The sequence below is a fragment of the Amblyraja radiata genome, chromosome X (genome assembly GCF_010909765.2).
Source record: "Amblyraja radiata isolate CabotCenter1 chromosome X, sAmbRad1.1.pri, whole genome shotgun sequence".
NCBI lineage: Eukaryota > Metazoa > Chordata > Chondrichthyes > Rajiformes > Rajidae > Amblyraja > Amblyraja radiata.
This window is the reverse complement of record NC_045999.1, coordinates 10,259,415-10,286,243: the sequence shown is the minus strand read 5'-3', so window position 1 is coordinate 10,286,243 and position 26,829 is coordinate 10,259,415. Positions and strand designations below refer to the sequence as shown.

The window sequence follows — 26,829 nt, the reverse complement described above, 5'->3', positions numbered from 1 at the left end:
TATGAGGGATAATTTCATTGATACATACAAGGTACTGAGATAGCGCAGCAGAATAGATGTCAAGAGGGTATCATTGGTGGGAAAATCCAAACAAGGGGTTACAAGGTTAGAAGGGCAGTCATTTAAACTGAAGTGCATGGGGCTGGTGGTGGATCTGGGGGGGGGGGGGGGGAATGGGATGAAGGGAAGGGCTTCTTAGTGTGGTGAATCTCTGGAACTCCATGCCCTGTGAGGTTGTGGAGGATGGACCATCGGGGGGGTATTTAAAGAGGAAGTAGGTACATTTTTGAAAAATCACGGAATTGAGAGCTGTGGGGAACTCAATGGCTCAATGGAGCTTTAATGTCATGTGTGCTCGGCGCAGTGAAATTGTTTTTGCATAGATCATACATGCACAAGTCACCATATTTTGGGGCTATTTACAAAAGTCTGAAAGAGGACTGATTGGATAGATCATCGGAATCTCAGTTTCAAATTGGAAATTGTTGCCACAATGCACCCACATTCCTCAACCATCGGAACAAGTGTACTCCAGTTCCAGAGGTGTGTACCACATAAAGTCAGATCAGTTTCAGACCAACCATGCCAAATATGTTAAAATGTCACAAAAAAATGTAGTGAGTTATTTAACAAACTGAGAAAAAAGGCACTCCGTCAGAGCATTAATCCAACCAGCTTGAGAGTGACTGGCAGCTCTCAGCTGCTCGCTTAGGCCTAGACAGCATGCACGTGGAGAGAATGCTTTCAGTAGTGGGACAGTCTAAGACCAGAGGGAACAGCCTCAGAATGAATGAACATATCTTTCGAAAGGAGATAATGAGGAGTTTCTTTAGCCAGAGGGTGGCGAATCTGTGAAATTCATTGCCACAGACGGCTGTGGAGGCCAATTCGTTGGGTAGTTTAAAGTGGAGATTGATAGGTTCTTGATTGGTATGGGTGTCAAAGGTTACAGGTGAAAGGCAGGTGAATGGAGTTGAGAGGGAAAAATAGATCAGCCATGATCGAATGGTGGAGCAGACTCGATGGGTTGAATGGCGTAATTCTGCTCCTATGCCTTATGGTCTCATGGATCCAAGGCATTAGGTCCGTTTCTTTCTTGCCTTGCCTATTCAAGAATGTGTCTGTACCATTCTTTAAAAAAAGGTAAATTTTCAAAAAGTGATTTCAAAAAAAGGTAAATAAAAAATAATTTACTCCCGTGCCGTTCTCCCGGTACCGTTATCAAATGTACGAGTGGGTTTTGGCTTCAAACCGCCAACACTAACCTTCACCAAATCTATAGGTGTTTTAACCTCCTCAGCTGGAGGCTGCTGCTCAGATACAGGGAACGGCTCCTGCTTGTTCCGACCTTTCCGCTTTGACTTCTTGAGCGGGTCACTTGGTTTTGATAACTCCGGAGCATCTGCAGAGAGAAAGACTTGAAGACACGTACTTCTCACTACCATATAACAATGACAGCACGGAAAGGGAGTTAAGTACCCAGTACTTAAGAGGGAGTTAGATGTGGCCCTTGTGGCTAAGGGGGTCAGAGGGTATGGAGAGAAGGCAGGTACGGGATACTGAGTTGGATGATCAGCCATGATCATATTGAATGGCGGTGCAGGCTCGAAGGGCCGAATGGCCTACTCCTGCACCTAATTTCTATGTTTCTATGAAACAGGCCATCTCGGCCCTACAAGTCCATGCCGAACAACTTTTTTCCCTTAGTCCCACCTGCCTGCACTCATACCATAACCCTCCATTCCCTTCTCATCCATATGCCTATCCAATTTATTTTTAAATGATACCAACGAACCTGCCTCCACCACTTCCACTGGAAGCTCATTCCACACTGCTACCACTCTCTGAGTAAAGAAGTTCCCTCTCATGTTACCCCTAAACTTCTGTCCCTTAATTCTGAAGTCATGTCCTCTTGTTTGAATCTTCCCTATTCTCAAAGGAAAAAGCTTGTCCACATCAACTCTGTCTATCCCTCTCATCATTTTAAAGACCTCTATCAAGTCCCCCCTTAACCTTCTGCGCTCCAGAGAATAAAGACCTACTTATTCAACCTATCTCTGTAACTTAGTTGTTGAAACCCAGGCAACATTCTAGTAAATCTCCTCTGTACTCTCTCTATTTTGTTGACATCCTTCCTATAATTGGGCGACCAAAATTGTACACCATACTCCAGAATTGGCCTCACCAATACAATACAATTCAATTTATTGTCATTTGGACCCCTTGTACAATTTGACATTACATCCCAGCTTCTATACTCAATGCTCTGATTTATAAAGGCTAGCATACCAAAAGCTTTCTTTACCACCCTATCTATATGAGATTCCACCTTCAAGGAACTATGCACGGTTATTCCCAGATCCCTCTGTTCAACTGTATTCTTCAATTCCCTACCATTTACCATGTACGTCCTACCTCAGGATGTTTTAAAGCATTTTTGGCCAGAATGCTACATTTTGAAGAGCAGTCACTATTATAATGTAGGAATCACAGTAGATACTCTATGCCAAGCTCTGTCGCAGGAAGAGATCGCCATGAAGACAGAGCAAAAGATTTTGAAGAAGGGTCTTGACCTGAAAATTTGTCTATTCCTTCTCTCCATAGATGCTGCCTCACCCGCTGAGTTTCTACAGCATTTTTGTCTACCAAAAGATTTCAAAATGAATTTTACAGCAGTCACTGCAGGACATTTCTGAGCTACCAACCCCAGACTTATGGACACCCCTGCAAACTACAATATCCCAGTGCCCATATTAATAAATTCAAAAACGTACAGCTACGTACAGAGTATAGAAACAAAGAACTGCAGGTGCTGGGTTACAAAAAAAGACATAAAGCGCTGGACTAATTCAGCAGGTCAGGCAGCAACCCTGGAGAACATGGGTAGGAGACGTCTCAGGTCGGGAGAAAGGTCCCAACCCAAAACGTCACCTATCCATTCTCTCCAGGGATTCTGCCTAACCTGCTGAGTTACTCCGGCAATTTGTGTCTTTTCATGTACACACATACATCTGTTCTTACGCAACACTTTCAGAACTAATTTCCTACTTTTAGTAATCGCTCTTATCAGCCATGTGTGCTTTTGATGCCATTCATTACACTTCTGTGGAGGTATGGTACCAATTGCCCTGTTTTTATCCCCATGTCATAGGATTTTTTGCATCTATTAAAGGGGACAGGTGAGGTAAAGCCTCATCTGAAGATCCCACATCTGTGGTAAGTGTTCAGAATGCTTTAAACTCCAGAGTTTAAATCCTAATTAATTAGCAGTAAGGTAATGATGTTATTATTAGTTATTAAAATTCTGAACTAAAAATTAACAAATTCAGCGGATTACAGTGTCCTCCATAATGTTTGGGAGAAAACCCCATAATTTATTTATTTTCCTCTGTACTCCACAATTTGAGATTTGTAATAGAAAAAAAAATCACATATGCTTCAAGTGCACATTGTCAGATTTTATTAAAGGGTATTCTTATACATTTTGGTTTCAGCATGTAGAAATGTCAGCTGTGTTTATACATAGTCCCCCATTTCAGGGCACCATAATGTTTGGACACATGGCTTCACATGAGTTTGTAATTCCTCAGGTGTGGTTAATTGCATCCTTAATGCAGGTATAAGAGAGCTCTCAGCACCTAGTCTTTCCTCCAGTCTTTTCATCACCTTTCACAACTTTTATTGTTGTTTATCAACATGAGGACCAAGGTTGTGCCAACGCAAGTCAAAGAAGCCATTATGAGACTGAGAAACAAGAATAAAATTGTTAGAGACATCAGCCAAACCTTCTTAGGCTTACCAAAATCAACTGTTTGGAACATCCTTAAGAAGATGGTGAGCTTAATAATCACAAAGGGACTGGCAGGCCAATGAAGACCTCCACAGCTGATGACAGAAGAATTCTCTCTATAATAAAGAAAAATCCCCAAACACCTGTCCGACAGATCAGAAACACTCTTCAGGAGTCAGGTGTGGATTTGTCAATGACCACTGTCTGCAGAAGACTTCATGAACAGAAATACAGAGGCTACACTGCAAGATGCAAACCACTGGTTTCCGCAAAAATAGGATGACCAGGTTACAGTTTGCCAAGAAGTACTTAAACGAGCAACCACAGTTCTGGAAAAAAGTCTTGTGGACTAACTTATATATCAGAGTGGTGGCAAGAGCAAAGTATGGAGATGAGAAGGAACTGCCCAAGATCCAAAACATACCACCTCATCTGTGAAACACGGTGGTGGGTTGTTATGGCCTGGGCATGAATAGCTGCTGAAGGTACTGGCTCACTTATCTTCATTGATGATACAACTGCCGATGGTAGTAGCATAATGAATTCTGAAGTGTATAGGCACATCCTATCTGCTCAAGGTCAAACAAATGCCTCAAAACTCATTGGCCAGCGGTTTATTCTACAGCAAGACAATGATCCCAAACATACTGCTAAAGCAACAAATGAGTTTTTCAAAGCTAAAAAATTGGCAATTCTTGAGTGGCCAAGTCAATCACTCAATCTGAACCCAATTGAGCATGCCTTTTATATGCTAAAGAGAAAACTGAAGGGGACTAGCCCCCAAAACAAGCATAAGCTAAAGATGGCTGCAATACAGGCCTGGCAGAGCATCACCAGAGTAGATACCCAGCAACTGGTGATGTCCATGAATTGCAGACTTCAAGCAGTCATTGCACGCAAAGGATATGTAACAAAATGCTAAACACGACTACTTTAATTTACATGACATTGCGGTGTCCCAAACATTATGGTGCCCTGAAATTGTGGGGGGGGGGGGGGGATTTATGTATAAACACTGCTGTGCTTTCTACATGGTGAAACCAAAATGTATAAAAATGACCTTTATAAAAATCTGACAATGTGCACTTTAACCACATGTGATTTTTTTTTCTGTTACATATCTCAAATAGTGGAGTACAGAGGCAAATAAATAAATGATGGGTCTTTATCCCAAACATTGAGGGCACTGTACGTACTGTACTCAATTTGGACATACCATCTTTTTTTCTGTATATCTGTCCTTGTCCAGGAGTCGGTGACTCTCGCGATCTCTTCCACTTTTTCAGCAGCTCATTGATGAAAAGCTGCTTCTTTCCATCAGTCCCTTGTACCAAGTCAGCGACATATTCTTCAATTTCCTCTGCACTCTCGATCGACAAGATATACCTGTTAATTACAGAACCAAATGATCTTTTTTTTAAACCACAGAGAAGGGGGCAAGAAATGAAATGAAACATTGTTATTGAGGTTGAAGGAAGTAAACGCACATCGCTTTCCTCATCCCAATGGTAGCACCACAGAGATGGCACAGTGCGCAGCTGGCAGAGTTGCTGCCTCACAGCGCCATTTATTTTCCACATGGGGTGAGAATCCAGAAATCGAAGGTACAAAGGGATTTGGGAGTGCTGGTGCGGGACTTCCAAAAAGTTAATTTGCAAGTCGAATCGGTAGTAAGGAAGGCAAATTCAATGCTAGCATTTATATCAAGAGGACTGGAATACAAAAACAGAGATGTAATGCTGAGGCTCTACAAGGTGCTGGTCAGGCCACATTTGAAGTACTGTGAGCAAATTTAATTATTCCAAAGCTCAGCTGCTTGGCCTCCCTCTTTCTCCTCTTCCTAAACTTAACCTCATCCAAGGGCGGGGGGAAAGATGGAGATAGTGTGTGAGGGGGAGAGAGTGAGAGAGGGTGGGGACGAGGGAGAATGAGGGGTTAGGGAAGAGGGGAGAGAGCTTGGGGTGAGAGGGAGCGAGTAAGTGGTTTGGGGAGAGTGAGGGGGAGAGGGGGAGAGCTTGGAGCGAGGGTTAAGGGAGAACTGCGGTGCTGGCTCGAAGGGCCAAATGGTCTCCTCCTGCACCTATTTTCTATGTTTCTATATGTACCGACAACAGAAAAATGATATTCTTACTTGCAGCAGCATAACAGATCTGTAAACACAACACAAGTGAATAATATTTCATAAATTAAAAAATCAATAACCACAGTGCAGGTGCATATAAAAAACCCAAAATGCAACCAAAGACAGTTTATAATTGAAGTTAGCGTTGTGTGCTGTTTAAGAGCCCAATGGTTGTTGAGAAGAAGCTATTTTTGAACCTGCTGGTCAGTTTTCGGGCTCCTATTGCTTCCTGATGGTAGGAGTGAGGAGAGCATGGCCAGGTTGATGGGGGTCTTTGATGTTATTGGCTGTCTTTTTGAGGTAACATTCACATGGATCTCTTCAATGATGGGTCAGTCAGTACTCATGATGGACCAGACAGTGACAACCACTGACTGTAATCCAACCATCTGGTGCTGCGTTCCACATCACCCATGTGGGCCGTGGCATATATTACCTCAGCATCCCTCTCTGCTCTTATTCTCCCCTAAAACCCCTCAGCAATACGCCATTAACTCTTCACTGTTGATTTATGAAGCAAGATGTGGGGTGGTCGCTGGGGGAGGAAGATCTCCACCAAGCCAGAAGTCCCGGCTCACTCGCCATCGTCTGGAAACACGGCCGACAAAGCTCACTCACTGAATCAATTCCTCGTTCACTTCCAGACCGAACATCCGAACCAACTCCTCCTGACACCAACGCAAAAGGCAATCCGCGTCTCCAACCATCTTTCCTCCCCCTGTTTCCTTCCCAGCGGCGGCCATTAAACCCGGGTTAGAGCCACCCGGAACCATTCTCCCTGTACACGCGACATGTGTAAACTGTCCAGTTCACCCACACTTCCCCCGTGGCATCGCTGCTTTTGCATTAATGTTCCGACCTGTAGGAAATCTGATTGGTCTCCGAGCGAGCACTCACTTTGACAAAATTAAGCGACGTTTATCTCAAAGAAGATAAACTAATGAAAATTAATTCCAACGAAATAAGATGATTAAAGAATCAGTCCGTTCTGATTCTCGTGATGTAAAAGTGGAGCAACAGCCAATGTTTGAATGCATCTCAGAAATGCAACTGTGTTAACACTTGTGATCTCAGGCCATAATTTATACTAGGAATGCCAAAGGATGATATTTCACCCTGATTATTAACTATAGACTGCAAAGTGAAGCTTTGCTATTGAGGGCGTGCAGCGTAGGTTAATTCCCGGGATGGCAGGACTGTCATATGCTGAGAGAATAGAGCGGCTGGGCTTGTATACTCTGGAATTTAGAGGATCTTCTTCTTCTTGCGTATGGCGTGCACAGCCTAAAGTTGAAGGATAACTTGTTCTATTTGATCTTATTTGATTGTGCGCGCCAGGTTGATTGCATTCGTCAAAACAGGGCGATCCACGTGAAGGTTGCAATCTTCCACCCCGAATTTAGAGGATGAGGGGATCTTATTGAAACATATAAGATTATTAAGGGTTTGGACACGCTAGAGGCAGGAAACATGTTCCCGATGTTGGGGGAGTCCAGAACCAGGGGCCACAGTTTAAGAATAAGGGGTAAGCCATTTAGAACGGAGGAATTCTCTGCCTCAAAGGGCAATGGAGGCTGGTTCTCTGGATACTTTCAAGAGAAAGCAAGAGAGGTCTCTTAAAGATAGCGGAGTCAGGGGATATGGGGAGAAGGCAGGAACGGGGTACTGATTGGGGATGATCAGCCATGAACACATTGAATAGTGGTGCTGGCTCAAAGGGCCTATTGGCCTACTCCTGCACCTATTGTCTATTGAAGCAACATTAATACAGTTGCCAGTAGCACAACTTTAGCAACCTGGGTTCAATCCTAATCTTTGATACTGTTTAGTTTAGTTCATTGTAACATGTACCAAGGTACTGTGAAAATATCTTTGTTGTGTGCTAACCAGTCAGCGGAAAGACTATACATGATTATAATCAAGCCATCCTTAGTGTACAGATACATGATAAAAGGAATAACACTAGTGCAAGATAAATCCCGATTAAAGATAGCCCGATGGTCTTCAATGAGGTAGATCTTCTTCTTCTTATCGAGTCCACACACAAGATTAGAAGTTGTTCAGCCAGAGCTGAACACACTTCTCGGCATCTGCACAATGGTGTCTGTCTTGCGCTTCTTGTGCGTGGTGGTGGAAAGATTGGTTGAAACAGGGCCGCGACGTGAACGCTCTTTCCTTGGCCCCAATGAGGTAGATAGTAGCTCAGGACTGCTCTCTAGTTATTGGTAGGATGGTTCATTTGCCTGATAGCAGCTGCGAAGAGGGACTCTCTGAATCTGGAGGTATGGGTTTTCACACTTCTGTACCCTTTGCCTGATATGATACAATAGAACTTTATTTATTTATCCCAGAAGGTAAATTGGTCTGACAACAATCATAAATCACAAGATACATGAAACATGAAATTAAATTGACGAGTGGAAAGTCCAGGATTGGGGATGTGCAAAGATTGGGGGGAAGAGGAGTCAGAAGGGGGAGGAGTTGTACAGTTTGATAGGCACAGGGAAAAAGGGATCTCCTGTAGCGTTCTGTGCTGCATCTTGGTGGAACAAGTCTGTTGCTGAAGGTGCTCCTCAGGTTGGCCATAGTGTCATGGAGGGGGTGAGTTGTATTGTCCAATTTGAGGAGCATCCTCCCCTCCAAGACCATCTCCAATTAATCCAACTCCACCTTCAATGAAGCCAACTTCACCAACGCCAGCCTTCCTGATGAGCTTTATCATTCTGTTGGCATCCACGGCCTTCGCCCTGCTACCCCATCACACGGCAGCGAAGAAGATGGCACTGGCCACCACCGATTGATAGAACATCTGCAGCATCTTACTGCAGACGTTGAAAGAGTGGAGCCTCCTCAGAAAGTACAGACGGCTCTGTCCCTTCTTATACAGTGCCTCAGCGTTCCTGGACCAGCCCAGTTGACTGTCCAGGTAAACTCCAAGGTACTTGGGGGATGGGGAAGGGGGGGGATGAGGGAGTGACATTCATCCTTGATTATACTGGTGGCCTGAATAGTTTGTAAGTTCTCTCTGTAATCATGTGTATTCCCCAATGGGTCTCTGGTTTCCCTTCACAATCTGGTACATAAAATGACTATTGTAAATGAGCACTCAGTGGAGATAGGTGGCAACGACAAGTGCGGAGGGTTCAAGGCCCCGACACGGGAGAACAAAGAGGAAGATGACTGAACTTTATTGCCTTCCATCAGTGAGGAATGTTGATTCCACTGTGGTGAATGTTTATGTTAAATTTTATTTTATGTGTGTATTGTGTTCTTTTCACTTAACATGGCTGTATGGTAACTGAAATTTCACTGTACCTTAGTTGGTTAAGTGACAAAAAATTTGAACTTGAACATAACCAAATCACTTTTAATCCCGTGCATTCTTAATCTTCTGGATCAGCCCTACCATGAGGGACTTTATCAGCCTACCATGGGGGCCTTGTAGTTCAGCGTCCATGTAGACAACATTCACTACCCTACCTTCAACGATCGCCTTCATCACCACCTCAAAAAACTCTACCGTTAGTAAGACTTGTAGTTCAGCGATTAGTTATAGTTCATAGTGTTCAATAGTTTGATGATTGTTCTGTGACTAGAGAAGACGCAAAGATCTTCAAGATTCTAGCAATTTCCTTTCTTACCTCGCTCAATAACATGAGATGGATCCATCAGGTCCTGACGAATTATCCACCATAATGCTCTTCAAGAGACCCAACACCTCCTCTTTCCTAATCTCAAACTGTGCTTCCTTATTTGTATTCTCCACATTCATTTTCACTGTCCTCCATGTCCTTCTCCTTTGTGAAAACAAATATAGAATACTCGTTTAGAACCTTGTCTACATCCCAAGTCTCAAGGCGCAAATTCCCTCCTTTATCCTTCAGCAGTCCTACCCGGTTACTCTCGTTTTTAATGTTTCCTTTAAGAAGCCTTGGTATTTTCTATAATCTGATTCACCAAAGCCATTCGGTGACCTTAGTCCTTCCAATTGCCAGCTTGTGTTCTTTTCCCCTTTCTTTAAATGCCCCAATGCCCCTACCTCCATCCTCTTAAACCTTACATGTGCTCCGATTCTTGTTGACCAAATTTACAACCTCTTTGGTCATCCAAGGTTCCCTTACTTTGTCATCCTTATCCCTCCTCCTTACTGAAAAATGCCGGTCCTGAACTTTGATAAACAGGCTTTTGAAAGGCTCCACTTGTCAGATGTAGACTTACCCAGTAACAACTGTTCCTAGTGTACCCTCCTGAGCTCCTGCCTAATAACATTGTACTTTACCTTATTATTTCTCCTTCCTCAATGGCATTGTGGCATTTTGCACATTATCCTCAAAATGTGGACTGTGTAATACCAGTCACCTGGCCAGGCTCAATTCCCAACACAAGGTCCAGTATGTTCCCTTCTCAGGTTGAACTATCCATACAGTTTGAAGAAACCCTCTTGGATTCACCTAACAAATTCTGCCCTGACTAAACATTTTGCATTGTGCAAGTCAGAATCAATATTGGAGACATTAAAGTCACCCACTGAGACAAGCCTGCTGTGAGGCAACAGGGTTTTGAGGAGAAGGTAGGAGAATGGGGTTGAACAGGAAAGATACATCAGCGATGATTGAATGGCGGAGTAGACTTGATGGGCCGAATGGCCTAATTCTGCTCCTATCACTTATGAATTTATGAGACCATGTTTCCTGTTTTTTTCTGCTTCCCAATTGAATGGAATAGAAAATAAAGAAATAGAAGACACCAGAAATATTGAGAGAAATAGAGTAAATGTTTCAAGTCAAAAACTCTTCACCGAAAGTGAGAAAACAAGGATTTCCTTTTAATATCTGATCTGGCTTGTAATGTTAACTTAGTTTTTCACTGCATTCTTCACTGCATATTTCCAACATCCTCCCTTCGGTTTCAGGCTACTGCAAGAGCTCTGACCTGCATTCAAAAACTTTATGGTGGTGGAGCAGTGATGGAGGACACCACAGCTATGCTTGGCCAGGCTGACCCTGCAACACCACCAGGACAACGGGCCTTCATGGTCAGGCCAGGAACCCTGTACTTACGACAACCGGACTCGTAAATGTGCCAAAAACTGACAACACTGTATATTTTCTCAGTGTAGTACTGCTATACACTTGTACTGTGTCTGAGATGTTTATCTAGGATATATCTAAGTGCTTATGTATAGTGATATGTGTACTGAACTTAAATTAATTAATTGGTAGTCACTGCTCTGCTGACCTGGAATACCTGATGTTAAAGTGCAGGCCCTTCTATTTGCCAAGAGAATTCTCATCGACTGTTATCACCGCAGTCTATGTACCACCGGACGCTAATGCCAGGCTAGCAATGGAAGAGCTGCAAGCTGCTATCAGCAAACATCTATCTGCTCACCCAGAGGGGGCATTTATTGTTGCGGGTGATTTCAACCACTCCGACCATAAAACTGTACTCCCCAGGTTCCATCAGCATGTTTCCTGCCCAACCAGAGGAAACAATATTCTGGACTTAGTTTACACTAATATTACTGAAGCCTACAAAGCCCTCCCCCTCCCACACCTTGGTCAGTCTGACCACCTCTCTCTGTTCCTGCTCCCCAAATACACACCTCTGATCAGACGTGTGAAACCTACCACGAGGACAGTGAAGGTCTGGCCTGAGGGGGCTGTCTCTGTTTTACAGCAGCAGTTTCAGCAGACAGACTGGAGTCTGTTTGCTACCCAGTCCACCTTCAATTCACAAGTGGACATCAACTCATTCACCTCAACAGTTATGGACTATATAAAATTCTGCACCGATAATGTCACTACACACAAAGAAATAAAGACCTTCCCTAACCAGAAGCCGTGGATGAGCAGGGAGGTCAGACTCCTACTGAAGGCTCGCGATGCCGCTTACAGATCTGGCGACGCTGAGGGATACAGCTCATCCAGGGCCAATCTGAAAATGGGAATTAGGAATGCCAAACTCAATCACAAACGGCGGATTGAGGAGCACTTCCATAACAACTCTGACCCCAGGCGCATGTGGCAAGGAATCAAATCCCTTGCCGATTACCAGAAAGTTAACACCCCTCCCCCAGACAACGCCACCCTTCCTGACGAGCTAAACCATTTCTATGCTCGCTTTGACCGAGATAACAAAACCCCAGCCATCAAAGTTGCTCCACCCCCAAATGAACAACCCCTCAGTCTCTCCACCTCTGCTGTACAAGATGCACTGAGCAAGGTGAATGAGCGCAAAGCTGCCGGCCCCGATGGCATCCCTGGCCGGGTGCTTAGGGCATGTGCTGGACAACTATCCCAAGTCTTTACCGACATTTTCAATCACTCACTGGCCCAGGGTGTTGTCCCCACTTGCCTCAAGACATCAACCATCGTGCCAGTGCCCAAACAGTCAGCCACAGGGAGCCTCAACGATTTCCGCCCAGTGGCACTCACCCCTGTCATTGCTAAGTGCTTTGAGCGGCTGATCTTGGCTCACCTCAAAGCCAGCCTCCCCCCCACACTGGACCCCCATCAGTTTGCCTACCGGGCCAACAGGTCTACAGAGGACGCCATATCGGCGGCCCTACACTCTGCCCTGACCCACCTGGACAACAACAACTCCTACATCAGGTTGCTGTTCATTGATTTCAGCTCCGCTTTCAACACTGTCATCCCCGCCAGCTTGATCACCAAACTCAGCGGACTTGGCATCTCCACCTCCCTCTGCAACTGGACACTGGATTTCCTCACCAACAGACCACAGTCTGTTAGGGTCAACAACCTCACCTCCACCACTATAACACTGAACACCGGCGTGCCACAGGGCTGTGTGCTCAGCCCTCTCCTCTACTCCCTCTTCACCCACGACTGCATCCCTAAGTACGGATCCAACGCCATCATTAAGTTTGCTGACGACACCACGGTGGTAGGACTGATCAGTGACAACGATGAGTCAGCCTACCGAGAGGAGGTCCAGCACCTGACAACCTGGTGTGCCAATAATAACCTCGTCCTCAACTCCAAGAAGACGAAGGAACTTATTGTCGACTTCAGGAAGGTCAGAGGGGGCAGACATACCCCCATCCACATAAACGGGACTGAGCTGGAGCGCGTCTCCAGCTACAAATTCCTCGGGGTACACATCTCGGAGGATTTGTCCTGGTCCCTCAACACCTCCAAGCTGATCAAAAAGGCACAGCAGCGCCTTTACTTCCTGAGGAGGCTCAAGAAAGCCCACCTGTCCCCCCAGATCCTGACCAACTTCTACAGGTGTACCATCGAGAGCATCCTGACCGCCTGCTTCACGGTATGGTACAGCAGCTGCACTGTTGCGGACAGGAAGGCACTACAACGGGTGGTGAGAACCGCGCAGCACATCATCGGTGCCCCGCTCCCTGCCATGGATGCCCTCCACCGAAAACGGTGTCTGAAACGAGCTGGGAAGATCATTAAAGACCCCTCCCACCCCAACCATGGACTGTTTGCCCTCCTCCCATCAGGGAGGCGGTACAGGAGCCTCAGGTCTCGTACCAGTAGGATGAGGAACAGCTTCTACAATCATACCGTCGCATTGCTGAACTCGGAGTCCCGCCGATAGATTCCTCCGGTCCCTCCGTCCCCATTGTTTAATTATTCTGTATTTTTTATTATTCTGTATCCTCTTTTTTTTTTTTTAATTTCTATATTGCACTACTACGGACTGACGCAAAACTGCATTTCGTTGTACCCATACTCAGTATTTGTGCAATGACATTAAAGTTGAATTGAATTGAATTTGAATTGAATTGAATTGAATTGAATTGAACTGTACCTTGATACGTATGACAATAAAATACCATTTAACCATCAAACTATTTATCTAAGGGTTGGAAGCAGTCTCTCTTAACATTACAAGGTACCATGTCTGAAGACTACAAACAATGCAATATCTGGATGGAAAAAAAAAATATATCATGCACTCTCTGTAAGAGTAAACATGTTTTGTATTGTATTAACTTCTAATAAAATAAACAAAAACAAAAAAATGTTGGTGGGCACTATGCACTCCCAGTCAGAAACATCTGGCATGAATGTGGCCACATAAGAAGGCTGAATAAATCTGCTGAAAACTGCAATGCTGGAAATCTGAAATAGATATGGAAAATGTTGGTAGCATAAGGTAGGTCTGTCAACATCTGCGGAAAAAGAAACAGGGTTAACTTTTCAGGTTGAGCACTCTTCGTCAGTAATCAGAATACCTTCAACCTGAATACGGGCTCCGTTTCTCTTTTGGTCGATGCTGCCTGATCTGCTAAGTGTGTGTTTCCAGCATTTTTTATTCAGAATCCATTGACAACTTGCCATCTGGATCTGTTAATGGTCAAGGTATCAAGTTCCATTAGCAAAGGAGTCCCAAGCAATTCTCCTTAACCCACATTAGCTCCCTGAACAGATGAACCATGCAATTGACGTTTAAGCAGAAAATGGTGGATGTGAGGTTCCAAACTCCAGCATACTGGCAACAGAATCTTCCTGGAAGGGACATACAGATAAATGCCACGTTCAACTTTTTCAGGGACAATATCAATTGCTGACGCAAGAGATGGCAAATGCTGGAATCCTGAGCAAAAATAAATTGCTGGAGGAACTCAGTGGTTCAGGTAGCGTCTGTAGAAAAAATGGACAAAAAACATTTTGGCTAAGACCCTTCTTCGGGTCCCAACCAAAAATGTTGTCTATCTATTTCCCTCCATGGATACTATCTGACCTGCCCAGTTTATCCAGCACTTTTTTTTTTTAAGGTTAATTAAAGTATGTTTATAACCATACATTAAGATTTCTTGTAGCATATGTGGAACGAGAAACAGTTAATATTTCAGGTTCAGCAGTCTATGTCAGAACTCAGGTCAGATTTCAGGTAATTGGCAAGGGAACCAGAGGAGAAATGAAGAGCATTTTTATGCAGTAATTTACTAAAAGAAAGAATTGATAGAAACCGATTCAATAGTAACCTGGGTAATAACTGGGTAAATGCTCGGGTGAAAATTGTAATAGGGCTGCAAGGAAGAGGCAGGTGTTATGGATTATATTGAACATATGCAACAAAAGCTAGCGTGATAAGGCAAATGGCCTCCTTCTGTATCACATTCTATGATTCAATGATCCAATAAACAAAGCAAAGACGAATTACAATATGTAAGCTGAAGAGTTTCATTGTCAGGGGGACTTCACATCTCTCTACCAGCTATCTCCCGTCTAATTCATCAGTCTGAAGACACGTTGTTTGTTCATTCCCTTCCACAAAAGCTGCTTGACCCGTTGACCAGCATCGTTTTTTTTTATTTTAAAACATTACTATTGTTTAAATAAAAACGACGACTTACCACGAACAGAGTACCTGTCTGCTAAAATCGCTTGTATTAACGAACGATTCTAAAATGTAAAATCATCCTCTAGGTTTTTAATATTTTGTTTAAAAACCCCTATGTTGTTTTACACTGTTATGTTATGTCCCTCTATATATTATAACAAATACATTAAAGTCATTGCATTTCAATACAATTCTGACTGGAATACACCAACAGCAAAGATCCAGACATTGCATTCTGCACTTTATTGAAATGATACCATTTAGTATATATATATATATATATGTGTGTGTGTGTGTATATATGTGTGTGTGTGTGTGTATATATATATATATGTGTGTATATATATATATATATATATGTGTGTATATATATATATATATATATATATATATATATATGTATATGTGGTTTTTGTGTAACTAAAGGGTATCATTTCAATAAAGTGCAGAATGCAACGACTTTCGCATATATATATATAACTCCCATATATATATACATATAATGCGAATTCCATTCTTAAAACCCAGGCTCACTAATTACACCAACTATTAGCAAACGATTTATAGAGCCCGCCAAGCATGCAGCTATGCATTGGTCCACACCACTGTCAATCTAATCAACGCGCCAGCTGGGTGGAGAATTGGTGAAAGTCATTTCTTCGCAATTTAAACAAATTTAGTATCATACCATTGCTATAGGTCGCAGTTTGTGATAAGTATTTTTTTTGGTGAGATATTCCTGCCGGGGATGGTTGTTTTAATCGGCGATCGCACCGGACAACACCGCAGCTCGGCTTTCCCGCCTGACGTCCGATTGGCCGAGCGAGGTTGGGCGGCTGGCGAGCCCGTCGCTCCGATTGGTCGCTCGGCTGAGGGCGGATGAGACGGGGGACGTGATTGGAGGGAGCGCCGGGCGGCCGACCAATGGCGGCGGGCGGCGGTTGAGGGGCGGGAGGCGCGAGGCTGCTGGCGGCGGATTTAAAAAGGCGGCGCGCGGCGGCGCGAGCTGGCCTGAACCCACCCGACCCGCAAGCGACGACATGGTGCGCACCAAGGCCGACGCCCCGTCCGTCTCCACCGGCGCTTTCCGAAAGGGTAAGCGGCGCAAGATCTATACCGTGAACCCGCGATGACGTCCCGGGAGGGTATGGACGGCTCTAGGCCGTTTTAGTCCCAGCCGGACCGTCCGTCTAAGCCCTGGCCCCCCCCTCCCCCTTTAATTAAAGGGGACGTTCCCGCTGTCCGTTCCCATCTGCAGCCGTGGCCGGTTTTGGCGGGATGGCCGCGCACCGAGGTTGCCGCGAGTCTCGCCGCTGGTGCGGGGCACGAACCCGTGGAAAGCGCGCCATCTCCGCCTGGGGTTTTGGCGCCGGGAAGCCCCGAGAGCGGGCTCCGGAGACGGGGGAGGCCCATGTCCCACAGCCAGCCTCGCCGTAAACTGCCCGCCTGTACTCACCAGTCTCCGGCGTCTCTGCTGCCAAATATCCCCAGGGAGATTCTCTTTATGTATTGTTTTCAACCCCCCAGTGCCCTGTCAACCATTTTGTTTTTAGTTGCATTTCCTGTATGTTTTTATGAATATGCATTTGTACTACACGTTTTTTTTAATGAATGAGATACAACCAATGCATAGTAAATCACAATGTTGGAGGAATTCGGCAGGTTAAGTAGCATCTGTTGAGGGAATGGCTTTGTGTTGAGTATACCAAATGCACATCTGCTATTCATAGTATTAAATCAAATGTATTTCAATCCAGAGTTCCCGATCCGAAATGCCTGTCCATTCTCTCCACAAATGCTGCCTGACCTATACTTTGTGTTTTGCTCAATTCCTCAGCACCTACATTTCATTGTGTCTCCCAGTATATTCCCTTAATAATGCTTCAATATCATTTATTTTTCATCTTTAAATCATAGCGCCGTGAAGTGTTTAAGACGCTGCTGTACAGGATTCTGCTAACATTGTGAAGGATCCAAGACTATGTCTATACCCAGAGTCTTCATACAAGATAGACACAAAATGTTAGAGTAACTCAGCGGGGACAAATGTTGAAACAATTCTTCAGACTATATGCAAACTTCACTGCATCTCCCAGCACGTACTGCTGTGCACTGGAATGTACCACCAGCACATGGAAGGTCACGTTGTGACAAACCAAAATGTTTCCTTTGTGGAGTTGATACTTGGTTTCTCTCTGGGAACATCAAATTTGATATTGCCCAGAGTTGGGCTTTGATGGGCACTTGATACACAAGTGCCCATCACATCAATACCGTATTGGCCACAGTGCTTTTGTGTCAAGTATATTTTGACCAGTTTAGCTACTTTTGAAATGGCAACTTTGTGTAATGGAATATATTTTGAAGGCTCCATAACAATTCCTGATACATATCCTACGTTAAGCTTCAGACCCCTGATTCTAATCGCCTTTTGGCTTGGTGTCTCTTGATAACATATCCAATTGAAGTTGAAAGTATTAAAGCAAATTGTTGTATAAGATGAACGTTTGAAATGTAACCATGCACAATGGGTCAGGCAGCATCTGATGATGAGGAATAGTGATCTGTTCATGTTGATTTTCTGATGTAAACAATGGATAGCCAAAAGATACATCTCTGGGCTCAGGTGGGCTCAGAGCTCTGGTATCCCATTGCATCAACATTGTATCCCATCTATTGAATAGATTAATGAAAGAAAAAAAATAAACGTGTTAAAGCTGGGAAATGCAGATTAAAACTGCTGAAAGGACCCTGCAGACGGGGGTAAAAGTTAATGCTACAAATTATTAATACTGGAGCAGAGCTGGCTAGTCTTGAAATAGAAAAATTGAGTATATATGGGGATCATGCTGTCTTTAGAAGCAATGTCACTATGCCATGGTTTTATCTTTTGGATGGCAATTTTTTAATGGGCTATTCTGCAAGGTTTTTCAGCTCATTAAGCTATTTTGTTTGATTTTATTTGCAAATTGGTAAATCACCCATCTGCTGATCAAGCACCCCTCACCTGTATCCCCCATCAATTGCCAGCCTTTTTCCTACCCCCACCTCTTTTCCAGCACACACTAACACTCAGTCTGAAGAAGCGTCTTCACCCGAAATGTTGCCTAGCCATGTCCACCACCAATGCCGACCCACTAAGTTATTACAGTATTTTGTGTTTTAACATTTGAGAATCTAACCATGTCTTAATTTTCCATGTTTCTCAATCCACCTGGTTTTAAGAAGGACTCTGTGCTTTTTGTTTCCTCAGCTGTTGCTGCCCGAGCACCAAGAAAGGCACTTGGATGTACGAGTGCAGCAAACAACTCCCTGACATCCCCTGGGAAAAAGGGTATGTACCAACAGGACAACATGTACTTCAGTAAAAATGCCCTAGAAATTATTCGTTTTGCTTCCAGGAATTATCCACAGAAGGCTGGTCATCGACTAAAATCACATTATTTTTGTCCCAAAAGAGAATATTTTGGGCTTCATGAAGTTCAGCAAGTTGTATAAAATGCTGTGTTTCTTTTCTGCGCTGATTTTTGACATTAACTGGAAATTATTTCCAGCAGGGACCATTTGATATGGTTAAATATGTAATAATGTTCATAGATCAATTAATGATGATTAAATTGTAATTTTGAAAGTGGATATAGTCTCAATGCATATTACTAGGGAATTCATGGTTTCTGTTCAACAAAAACTGAGCTTTCTGCATTGATGTTCAAAAGGGAACTGCAGATGCTGGAATATCGAAGGTACACAAAATTGCTGGAGGAACTCAGCGGGTGCAGCAGCATCTATGGAGCGAAGGAAATAGGCGACGTTTCGGGCCGAAACCCTTCTTCCTCTGAAGAAGGGTTTCGGCCCGAAACGTCACCTATTTCCTTCGCTCCATAGATGCTGCTGCACCCGCTGAGTTCCTCCAGCAATTTTGTGTACCTTTCTGCATTGATCATGGGTGTTTCCATGGAAGAAGAAATGTTTATTATTTAAATTGGGACATTAGTGACCTGTCTGTAGTATTGGGATAATTATGTTTATACCACTATAAACACAGTTTGGTGGTTTCCAAGAATGCTTACTGACTTGGTCCAATGGCAATGTTGTGCTGAGTTCTGCTTGCTTTGTTTTGAACAGAAAATAAATATGCTGGTGGGAATTTAGTGTGTCCAAGACCCACCCCAAAGTGGCAGAAAGGCATTGGAGATTTCTTTGGCGGTGGTCCATCAAAACTGCCGGAGAAAGAAAATACAGTTCCTTCGGATGATGAGCCCACTAGCAGCACGGCTGAACCAAAAAAAGCTCAGAGAAGGTAAATTTCAGATTCTTCTTTCAAACACATAGTCTTAACTGTTCCTTCATAGCTTTACACAAAACTCACTTCAATAGAGCAAAACTTCTCTCAAATGGAAAATTAATTGTTGCCTGAAATATTGGGAAAGGTGACTGAAGGGCATGTCCCACTTGAGCGACCTAATCTGCGAGTTTAGAAGAGTTTGCCCTGGACTGGAACTCTCCTACATGCTCGAGGGGAGTTCCCACCTACTCGCTAGGTCGCAGAAATCTTTTCAGGATATTGAAATTTTTTCCGCAAGTAATATTTGGTCGGCGTGGGTCTTTTTCACTCGTAGTGCAGTGGAGTGGGGTCGCTATTTACTTACAGGCACTCGAAGGCAGCCATAGGCAATCTCCTTAGCTAACTGGGCATTTTGATTGGCTCATTAGAGTTTCAGGACCAAGGAAGGTAAAATGCCCGCTAAATTTATCATGCTGCTGCATTAAAGGTGCACTACTGTTTCCCATAACTAGGCCTTGTCAAAGCAAATTCCTGAACCTTATGAAATGAGCAACATGCCATTTGTCCCCTACTGTCTGTGTTGCCATTCAGTGAGGTTAGTGTGATCTTTTATCTCAACATTGCTTTCCTGAACTATCAACATATCCTAAGATTTCCCCACAATATCTAAAGACATGTATTGAACTGTATTAAATATTCTTGGTGAATGAATTCCAAAGACTCACCATCTCATTGATGAAGAAACGTCTCATCCATACTGAGTGGGCATTTCCCTATTTGAGACTGATTTGTAATTCGCACCATCCAGGGGAACAACAACTCTGCATCTACCCTGTCAAGTCATTTTAAGAATTGTATTTTTCAATGAGATTGCCAATTTAAAAACACAGGTCTAATATTTCCTCACCCCAAACCTGACTTGCTGGAAATGAGCTGGAAGGAACTGCAGATGCTGATTTATACCAAAGATGGTCACAAAATGTATTCCTGTATCCCTCTTATTCCACTCGCCTTCCACTGGCCACAATGGGCCATTGTGAGCACCACCCTTCCTGAGGTCATCTATTAGCCAGCCTCATTTGTTCTGGTCTTTTCTCCCCTCCAGTTTATTATCCCCAACCACCCTCCCTACCTCCACTTTCAGTTTGAAGACATTGCCTATTCTCCAGAGATGCTGCCTGACCCGCTGAGTTACACAGACAATAGGTGCAGGAGTAGGCCATTCAATGTGATCATAGCTGATCATCCACAATCAGCCTGTTCCTGCCTTCTCACCATATCCCTTGATTCTGCTAGCCCTAAGAGTTCTATCTAACACTTGAATGCATCCAGTGAATCTGCCTCCACTGCCTTCTGAGGCAGAGAATTCCACAAATTCACTACTATCTGAAAACATATTTCCTCATCTCAGTTCTAAATGGCCTACTCCTTATTCTTAAACTGTGCCCCCCTGGTTCTGGACTCTCCCAACATCAGGAACATGTTTCCTGCATCTAGCGTGTCCAATCCTTAATCATTTTATATGTTTCTATAAGATCACCTCTCATCCTTCTAAATTCCAGTGCCAGTGAATACAAGCCCAGTCACTCCATTCTTTCATCATATTCAGCATGTTTCTGTCACTGACTGATGTACAAGGACACCCAGGTCTCTGTACTTCCCCTTTTCCTAACCTGACACCACTCAGATAATTTGCCTTCCTGTTCTTGCCTGTTACTTCAGCATTTTGTGTTTATCCTGGAAATGAACCTGGTGAATTTTCGATGCATCCTTTAATGTTAGCGTAGCATATATTTAAGGAGAACAGATCTGCACCCAGACCTGGTGTGGTCTCAATCAGGGATTTGTGTTATTGGAGAAATACGTTTATCTTGTACACAAATTTGAGAAACTGACATTACTATTTATAGAAATTGCATGTGAGCTTTTGGTGATTTGTGTACAAGGGGAGCCAGGATCCATCAGAAAACCATATTTCATTTTTACTATTTTAAAAGTCTATTTCTATTTTTTCAGCCAGAGGATGATCCCATATGTTTTCTACATTGACCTCTCTGCCAAGATATTCTCTCTTGACCTGGCTATAAATCCCCAGAATCAGCTGTCTTCACTGCTGCCTAGCTTTCCCCTCATCAGCAAACTTGAATAATTACAATTTATCCTCTTATCCTGGATATAGATATAGATTTTGGAAAAACTGGGATCCTTTCACCATGTTCCGACGATTACAGCCCCCTAGCCTGAAAATTACCTGTTTGTTCCAATCATCCTTGTCAGCATATTATCCGCAGTGTTGAATAATGCCTTGTATGGCACCTGTATCAAAAGCCTTCTGGGCACCTAAATACACCAACCATTTCTCTCTTGGTTCGTCCGCCAGGCATGGCTTCAATTCAAACGCTTAAAAAACATAATTTTGCTTTCATAAAAGGTGACAGTGGAAATCTTATTTTCCAAGCCACCATTTTTGTTGATTTATCAACTTTCCCTTCTCCCCCACAGAATCAAGTATTTAACTGTCATACATACCAACAGAACAATGAGACTCAACATGTAACAGCTTAACAGGCCTGCAAATCCAATATACAGATAATGTATAATATTAATATAATTAATAAACCTTAGTTCTAGTGGCAGCCAAAATTAATAGTTGCTGAGTTTAGTTTTGCGTAGCGTTCAAGTGCCTGATGATTGCTGGGAAACAACTATTCTTGAACCTGGTGGTCACTGTTTTCAAACTGCTATACATCTTCCCAATGTTAGGAGCGAGAAGAGAACGTGAACGCGGGATGTGGCTTTGAAATTGTCTTGCATTTGATCATGGTAGCCACCTAATCCGTAGGAATGGTTCCAGCATCAGTGCTATTGTAAAGATTACACCATCTTCAAAACATAACTATGCAATTGAAGAGCTGGAATTTCATCAGGTCTCAGTCTCAATTAATGATTTGTTTGTTTGTGAATTTCTATGAGCTGTTCATTAATTCTAGCATTAATGTTACATTCCAGTATCTACCATTAATAAGATCACCAACAAATATCTGATGTCACACTATTAAAATCAACACATTTGTTCAGATTTCTGTGTAAGCGGATGTCATCGAGAAAATGTAACTGGGTGAGATCTAGCAGGATTGATAGCGTAGATGAGATGAAGATCAGACTTGCAGCAAGTGGTTTTATACTCCACCTCACACTTGCTCCACATGGCTGCACTTTGTCCAGGAGAGTAAAACATTTGGCATTTGATGGTGGCAATCTAAATTGTATTCTAGCCTTAGTGAATTTCTGGTGACATTTAGATCTGTGCTTCCATTGAATTCAATATTGCTCTCCATTGCTGATGCAAAATATCTATGCTGCAGCAATTTGAAATTTCTCCAGAATTTTCCAGCACAGGGAAAACATTTCAAGACACCCTTCCCATGTGTTGCATTTGAAGATGGCATTCTTGCAGCTACCGTTACTGCAAAGATTAATGTGCACCATTGTAGCTTCAGAGATGTCAAAAGTCACTTTGTCACTGTATATGCATTGAGTAACATTTGCCATTAGTTTTGAAAATTAAGAACTCCGTGGAACTGGCTTAAAAATGCTTTGACAAGTTTATTTTGTCTCAACCAGGGCACGTCCTCTGTCTGCAGGGTCTTCGGATGAAGCTGCGTCAGGTGAAGAAAACTGAGCTCCGTGTTCTTTTAACCACGTCTGATACTTGAAGAGATCTTTCTTGACGTGTATATGTGTGTATATATGTCAATTACTTTGTCGTTTGGACTTGTTTTGTACAGAAATTCAATTAAAAATATCCATTTAAATGCCGTCGTGTGGGGGAAAATGTCTAATTCTGACGTTCTTTTGGTCCAGATTTTAATCAATTTTTGGATTTTAATTTAACACCGTATTCTGCACATTATTGGAAGGGAACGGAGTGCTGTTCATACAGGAAAATAAGAGAAAACTTGTCTGTCTTTTCCCTTGGAACAATTGTTCATGTGTTTACAGTTTTCTGTTGCAATCCAATTTGATGTGCCCCTAATCAATTGAACAGACATGAATTCTAAACCCACATATTATAGACCAGTTAGCCTCACATCGGTGGTGGGGAAGATGCCGGAGTCAATTATAAAAGATGAAATAGCGGCACATTTGCAGGGCTCTCACTTAACTTTTTTTCGCTGTTGCCAGCCGGGCAACCTAGGCAGCTTTTTAGGTTGCTGAATGACAGTTTAGGTGGTCAGTTAAAACGGCTTGCAATAATGTTCTCGGACAAAGTGCGTAGTTACCAGTCGGAATAGAGAACTGGCTGGCAAACAGGAAGCAAAGAGTAGGAGTAAACGGGTCCTTTTCACAATGGCAGGCAGTGACTAGTGGGGTACCGCAAGGCTCAGTGCTGGGACCCCAGCTATTTACAATTTATATTAATGACCTGGATGAGGGAATTGAAGGCAACATCTCCAAGTTTGCGGATGACACTAAGCTGGGGGGCAGTGTTAGCTGTGAGGAGGATGCTAGGAGACTGCAAGGTGACTTGGATAGGCTGGGTGAGTGGGCAAATGTTTGGCAGATGCAGTATAATGTGGATAAATGTGAGGTTATCCACTTTGGTGGCAAAAACAGGAAAGCAGACTATTATCTAAATGGTGGCTGATTAGGAAAAGGGGAGATGCAGCGAGACCTGGGTGTCATGGTACACCAGTCATTGAAAGTAGGCATGCAGGTGCAGCAGGCAGTGAAGAAAGCGAATGGTATGTTAGCTTTCATAGCAAAAGGATTTGAGTATAGGAGCAGGGAGGTTCTACTGCAGTTGTACAGGGTCTTGGTGAGACCACACCTGGAGTATTGCGTACAGTTTTGGTCTCCAAATCTGAGGAAGGACATTATAGCCATAGAGGGAGTGCAGAGAAGGTTCACCAGACTGATTCCTGGGAATCAGGACTTTCATATGAAGAAAGACTGGATAGACTTGGCTTATACTCGCTAGAATTTAGGAGATTGAGAGGGGATCTTATAGAAACGTACAAAATTCTTATGGGGTTGGACAGGCTAGATGCAGGAAGATTGTTCCCGATGTTGGGGAAGTCCAGGACAAGGGGTCACAGCTTAAGGATAAGGGGGAAATCCTTTAGGACCGAGATGAGAAGAAACTTTTTCACACAGAGAGGTGAATCTCTGGAACTCTCTGCCACAGAGGGTAGTTGAGGCCAGTTCATTGGCTATATTTAAGAGGGAGTTAGATGTGGCCCTTGTGGCTAAAGGGATCAGGGGGTATGGAGAGAAGGCAGGTACGGGATACTGAGTTGGATGATCAGCCATGATCATATTGAATGGCGGTGCAGGCTCGAAGGGCCGAATGGCCTACTCCTGCACCTATTTTCTATGTATCTATCTATGTATCTATCTATGGAATAATGCTCAATGAAGCATTCACATATTATTTCTGCTTCTAATAAAGTCACAACCAAACATATTCACCAATCAAGACATATATACCATAAAGGCATGCAGCAAATTATAATACAGTATCTCAACTCTTTTTACACGTTGCAATGAATGCAATTTCTATTATTTCTTTCCACTTCCAAACAAAAATGTGGTTGGATTATTCAGTGTATGATCAACCTTTGTCAATAAAACCTGGTCCATGGTAACCTATATGCTTAACCATGCACACTACAGATTGATGCAAGCATATTCTTTGTGAAGGACCGGATAGTATCATGACATGCCCATAGCATAGGCCTTTCCTCTTGAGTCTTCAATCATCAATCTCTGTAAATGTGAGGTTATCCATTATAAATGTGAGGTTATCCATTTTGGTGGCAAAAATGGGAAAGCAGACTATTATCTAAATGGTGGCCGACTAGGAAAAGGGGAGATGCAGCGAGACCTGGGTGTCATGGTACACCAGTCATTGAAAGTGGGCATGCAGGTGCAGCAGGCAGTGAAGAAAGCGAATGGTATGTTAGCTTTCATAGCAAAAGGATTTGAGTATAGGAGCAGGGAGGTTCTACTGCAGTTGTACAGGGTCTTGGTGAGACCACACCTGGAGTATTGCGTACAGTTTTGGTCTCCAAATCTGAGGAAGGACATTATTGCCATAGAGGGAGTGCAGAGAAGGTTCACCAGACTGATTCCTGGGATGTCAGGACTGTCTTATGAAGAAAGACTGGATAGACTTGGTTTATATTCTCTAGAATTTAGGAGATTGAGAGGGGATCTTACAGAAACTTACAAAATTCTTAAGGGGTTGGACAGGCTAGATGCAGGAAGATTGCTCCCGATGTTGGGGAAGTCCAGGACAAGGGGTCACAGCTTAAGGATAAGGGGGAAATCCTTTAAAACCGAGATGAGAAGAACTTTTTTCACACAGAGAGTGGTGAATCTCTGGAACTCCCTGCCACAGAGGGTAGTCGAGGCCAGTTCATTGGCTATATTTAAGAGGGAGTTAGATGTGGCCCTTGTGGCTAAGGGGATCAGAGGGTATGGAGAGAAGGCAGGTACGGGATACTGAGTTGGATGATTTCTATGTTTCTATGTTTCTGTTGTGCCCAGTCACAGCAAGGTAAGTTGATAAAGAATTGTATCAATCTGTTTGACACCTTTGAAGGTAGGCACAGTAACATCAAGAGGGGAAAAAGATACATAATATATCCCTTCTGCTCTAGGATTTTGTAATTTAAAATAAAGAGAATGGAAGTGTACTTTGATTTTCGTTTCCTTGTAACATACTTGTTACTGTATTATTATTGCCTGACCAGACCTATACCATACTTTTGAATGTACATAGTACCTCTTTTACTCTGTGCCCACTGAAAAGATGAGTCATGGAAGTAGGTGACTATATTGAATCAATGGAACTTGGCAAGTGAGATTGCCCAGAAGTAAATAGAAATGGCTGAAGTGGATATTTTTTTGGGGGGGGGGGGGGGGATATCAACTTTAAATGAACAGAAACATATTTGTGAGAACTTTTCTGCTTAATATTTAAACCATCCCCTGGAAAGCAAAGTAAATACAGAGCTGTTCAAATACATCTAAAATTCACTTTAATTATCATCTTGAGTCGCTCTCAAGCAGAGCATCCTCGTCAGACTTGTCACTGTCAGGATGAGATCCCGAGGCAAATGCCTCAGCTGGGTCTTCTCCCGTGGCAGGCCTCGTTGCCCTCATCCCTCCTGTATGCCACAAGCTGATTGCTGGCCGGGGATCAAAATCTTTGATGTTACTGGCATGCAGCATGATAATTCAATTCAATTCAACTTTAATGTCATTGCACAAATACTGAGTATGGGTACAACG

General features: G+C 43.3%; 2 protein-coding genes across 4 annotated transcripts in view; one reads left to right on the top strand and one right to left on the bottom strand.

Annotated features, from left to right (window-relative positions):
• The window catches only part of trip4 (thyroid hormone receptor interactor 4), a 115,868-nt gene extending 99,695 nt beyond the window's left edge, over nucleotides 1-16,173 (bottom strand). Inside the window, exons 1-3 of one of the 3 annotated variants that reach the window (XM_033014954.1) lie at nucleotides 15,934-16,173; nucleotides 5,007-5,176; nucleotides 1,266-1,402 (exon numbers count right to left, since the gene is read on the bottom strand). Coding sequence is in view for 2 of the 3 variants with exons in the window: in XM_033014953.1 (XP_032870844.1) it covers nucleotides 1,266-1,402; nucleotides 5,007-5,176; nucleotides 6,531-6,685 (462 nt within the window). In the remaining variant the exon portion in view is untranslated. Of the gene's footprint in view, nucleotides 1-1,265; nucleotides 1,403-5,006; nucleotides 5,177-6,530; nucleotides 6,714-15,933 lie in introns of those variants that run through there. The other 2 variants (XM_033014953.1, XM_033014951.1) reach the window with 2 other exon arrangements.
• A 21-nt stretch (nucleotides 16,174-16,194) lies between these two features.
• On the top strand, nucleotides 16,195-23,349 carry pclaf (PCNA clamp associated factor). The gene is made up of 4 exons (XM_033014959.1): nucleotides 16,195-16,340; nucleotides 18,499-18,579; nucleotides 19,371-19,545; nucleotides 23,155-23,349. The coding sequence occupies exons 1-4, from the start codon at nucleotides 16,286-16,288 to the stop codon at nucleotides 23,210-23,212; spliced, it is 369 nt and encodes a 122-aa protein (XP_032870850.1). The 5' UTR covers nucleotides 16,195-16,285; the 3' UTR covers nucleotides 23,213-23,349.
• The last annotated feature ends 3,480 nt before the right edge of the window (nucleotides 23,350-26,829 follow it).

What these genes read in the sequence shown, in the direction of transcription:
- pclaf (XM_033014959.1), top strand. Translation starts at nt 16,286, where the DNA reads ATGGTGCGCACCAAGGCCGACGCCCCGTCCGTCTCCACCGGCGCTTTC. An exon ending in GACATCCCCTGGGAAAAAGG is followed by an intron (nt 18,580 to 19,370) that starts GTATGTACCAAC and finishes TGTTTTGAACAG; the next exon opens with AAAATAAATATGCTGGTGGG. An exon ending in CCAAAAAAAGCTCAGAGAAG is followed by an intron (nt 19,546 to 23,154) that starts GTAAATTTCAGA and finishes TGTCTCAACCAG; the next exon opens with GGCACGTCCTCTGTCTGCAG.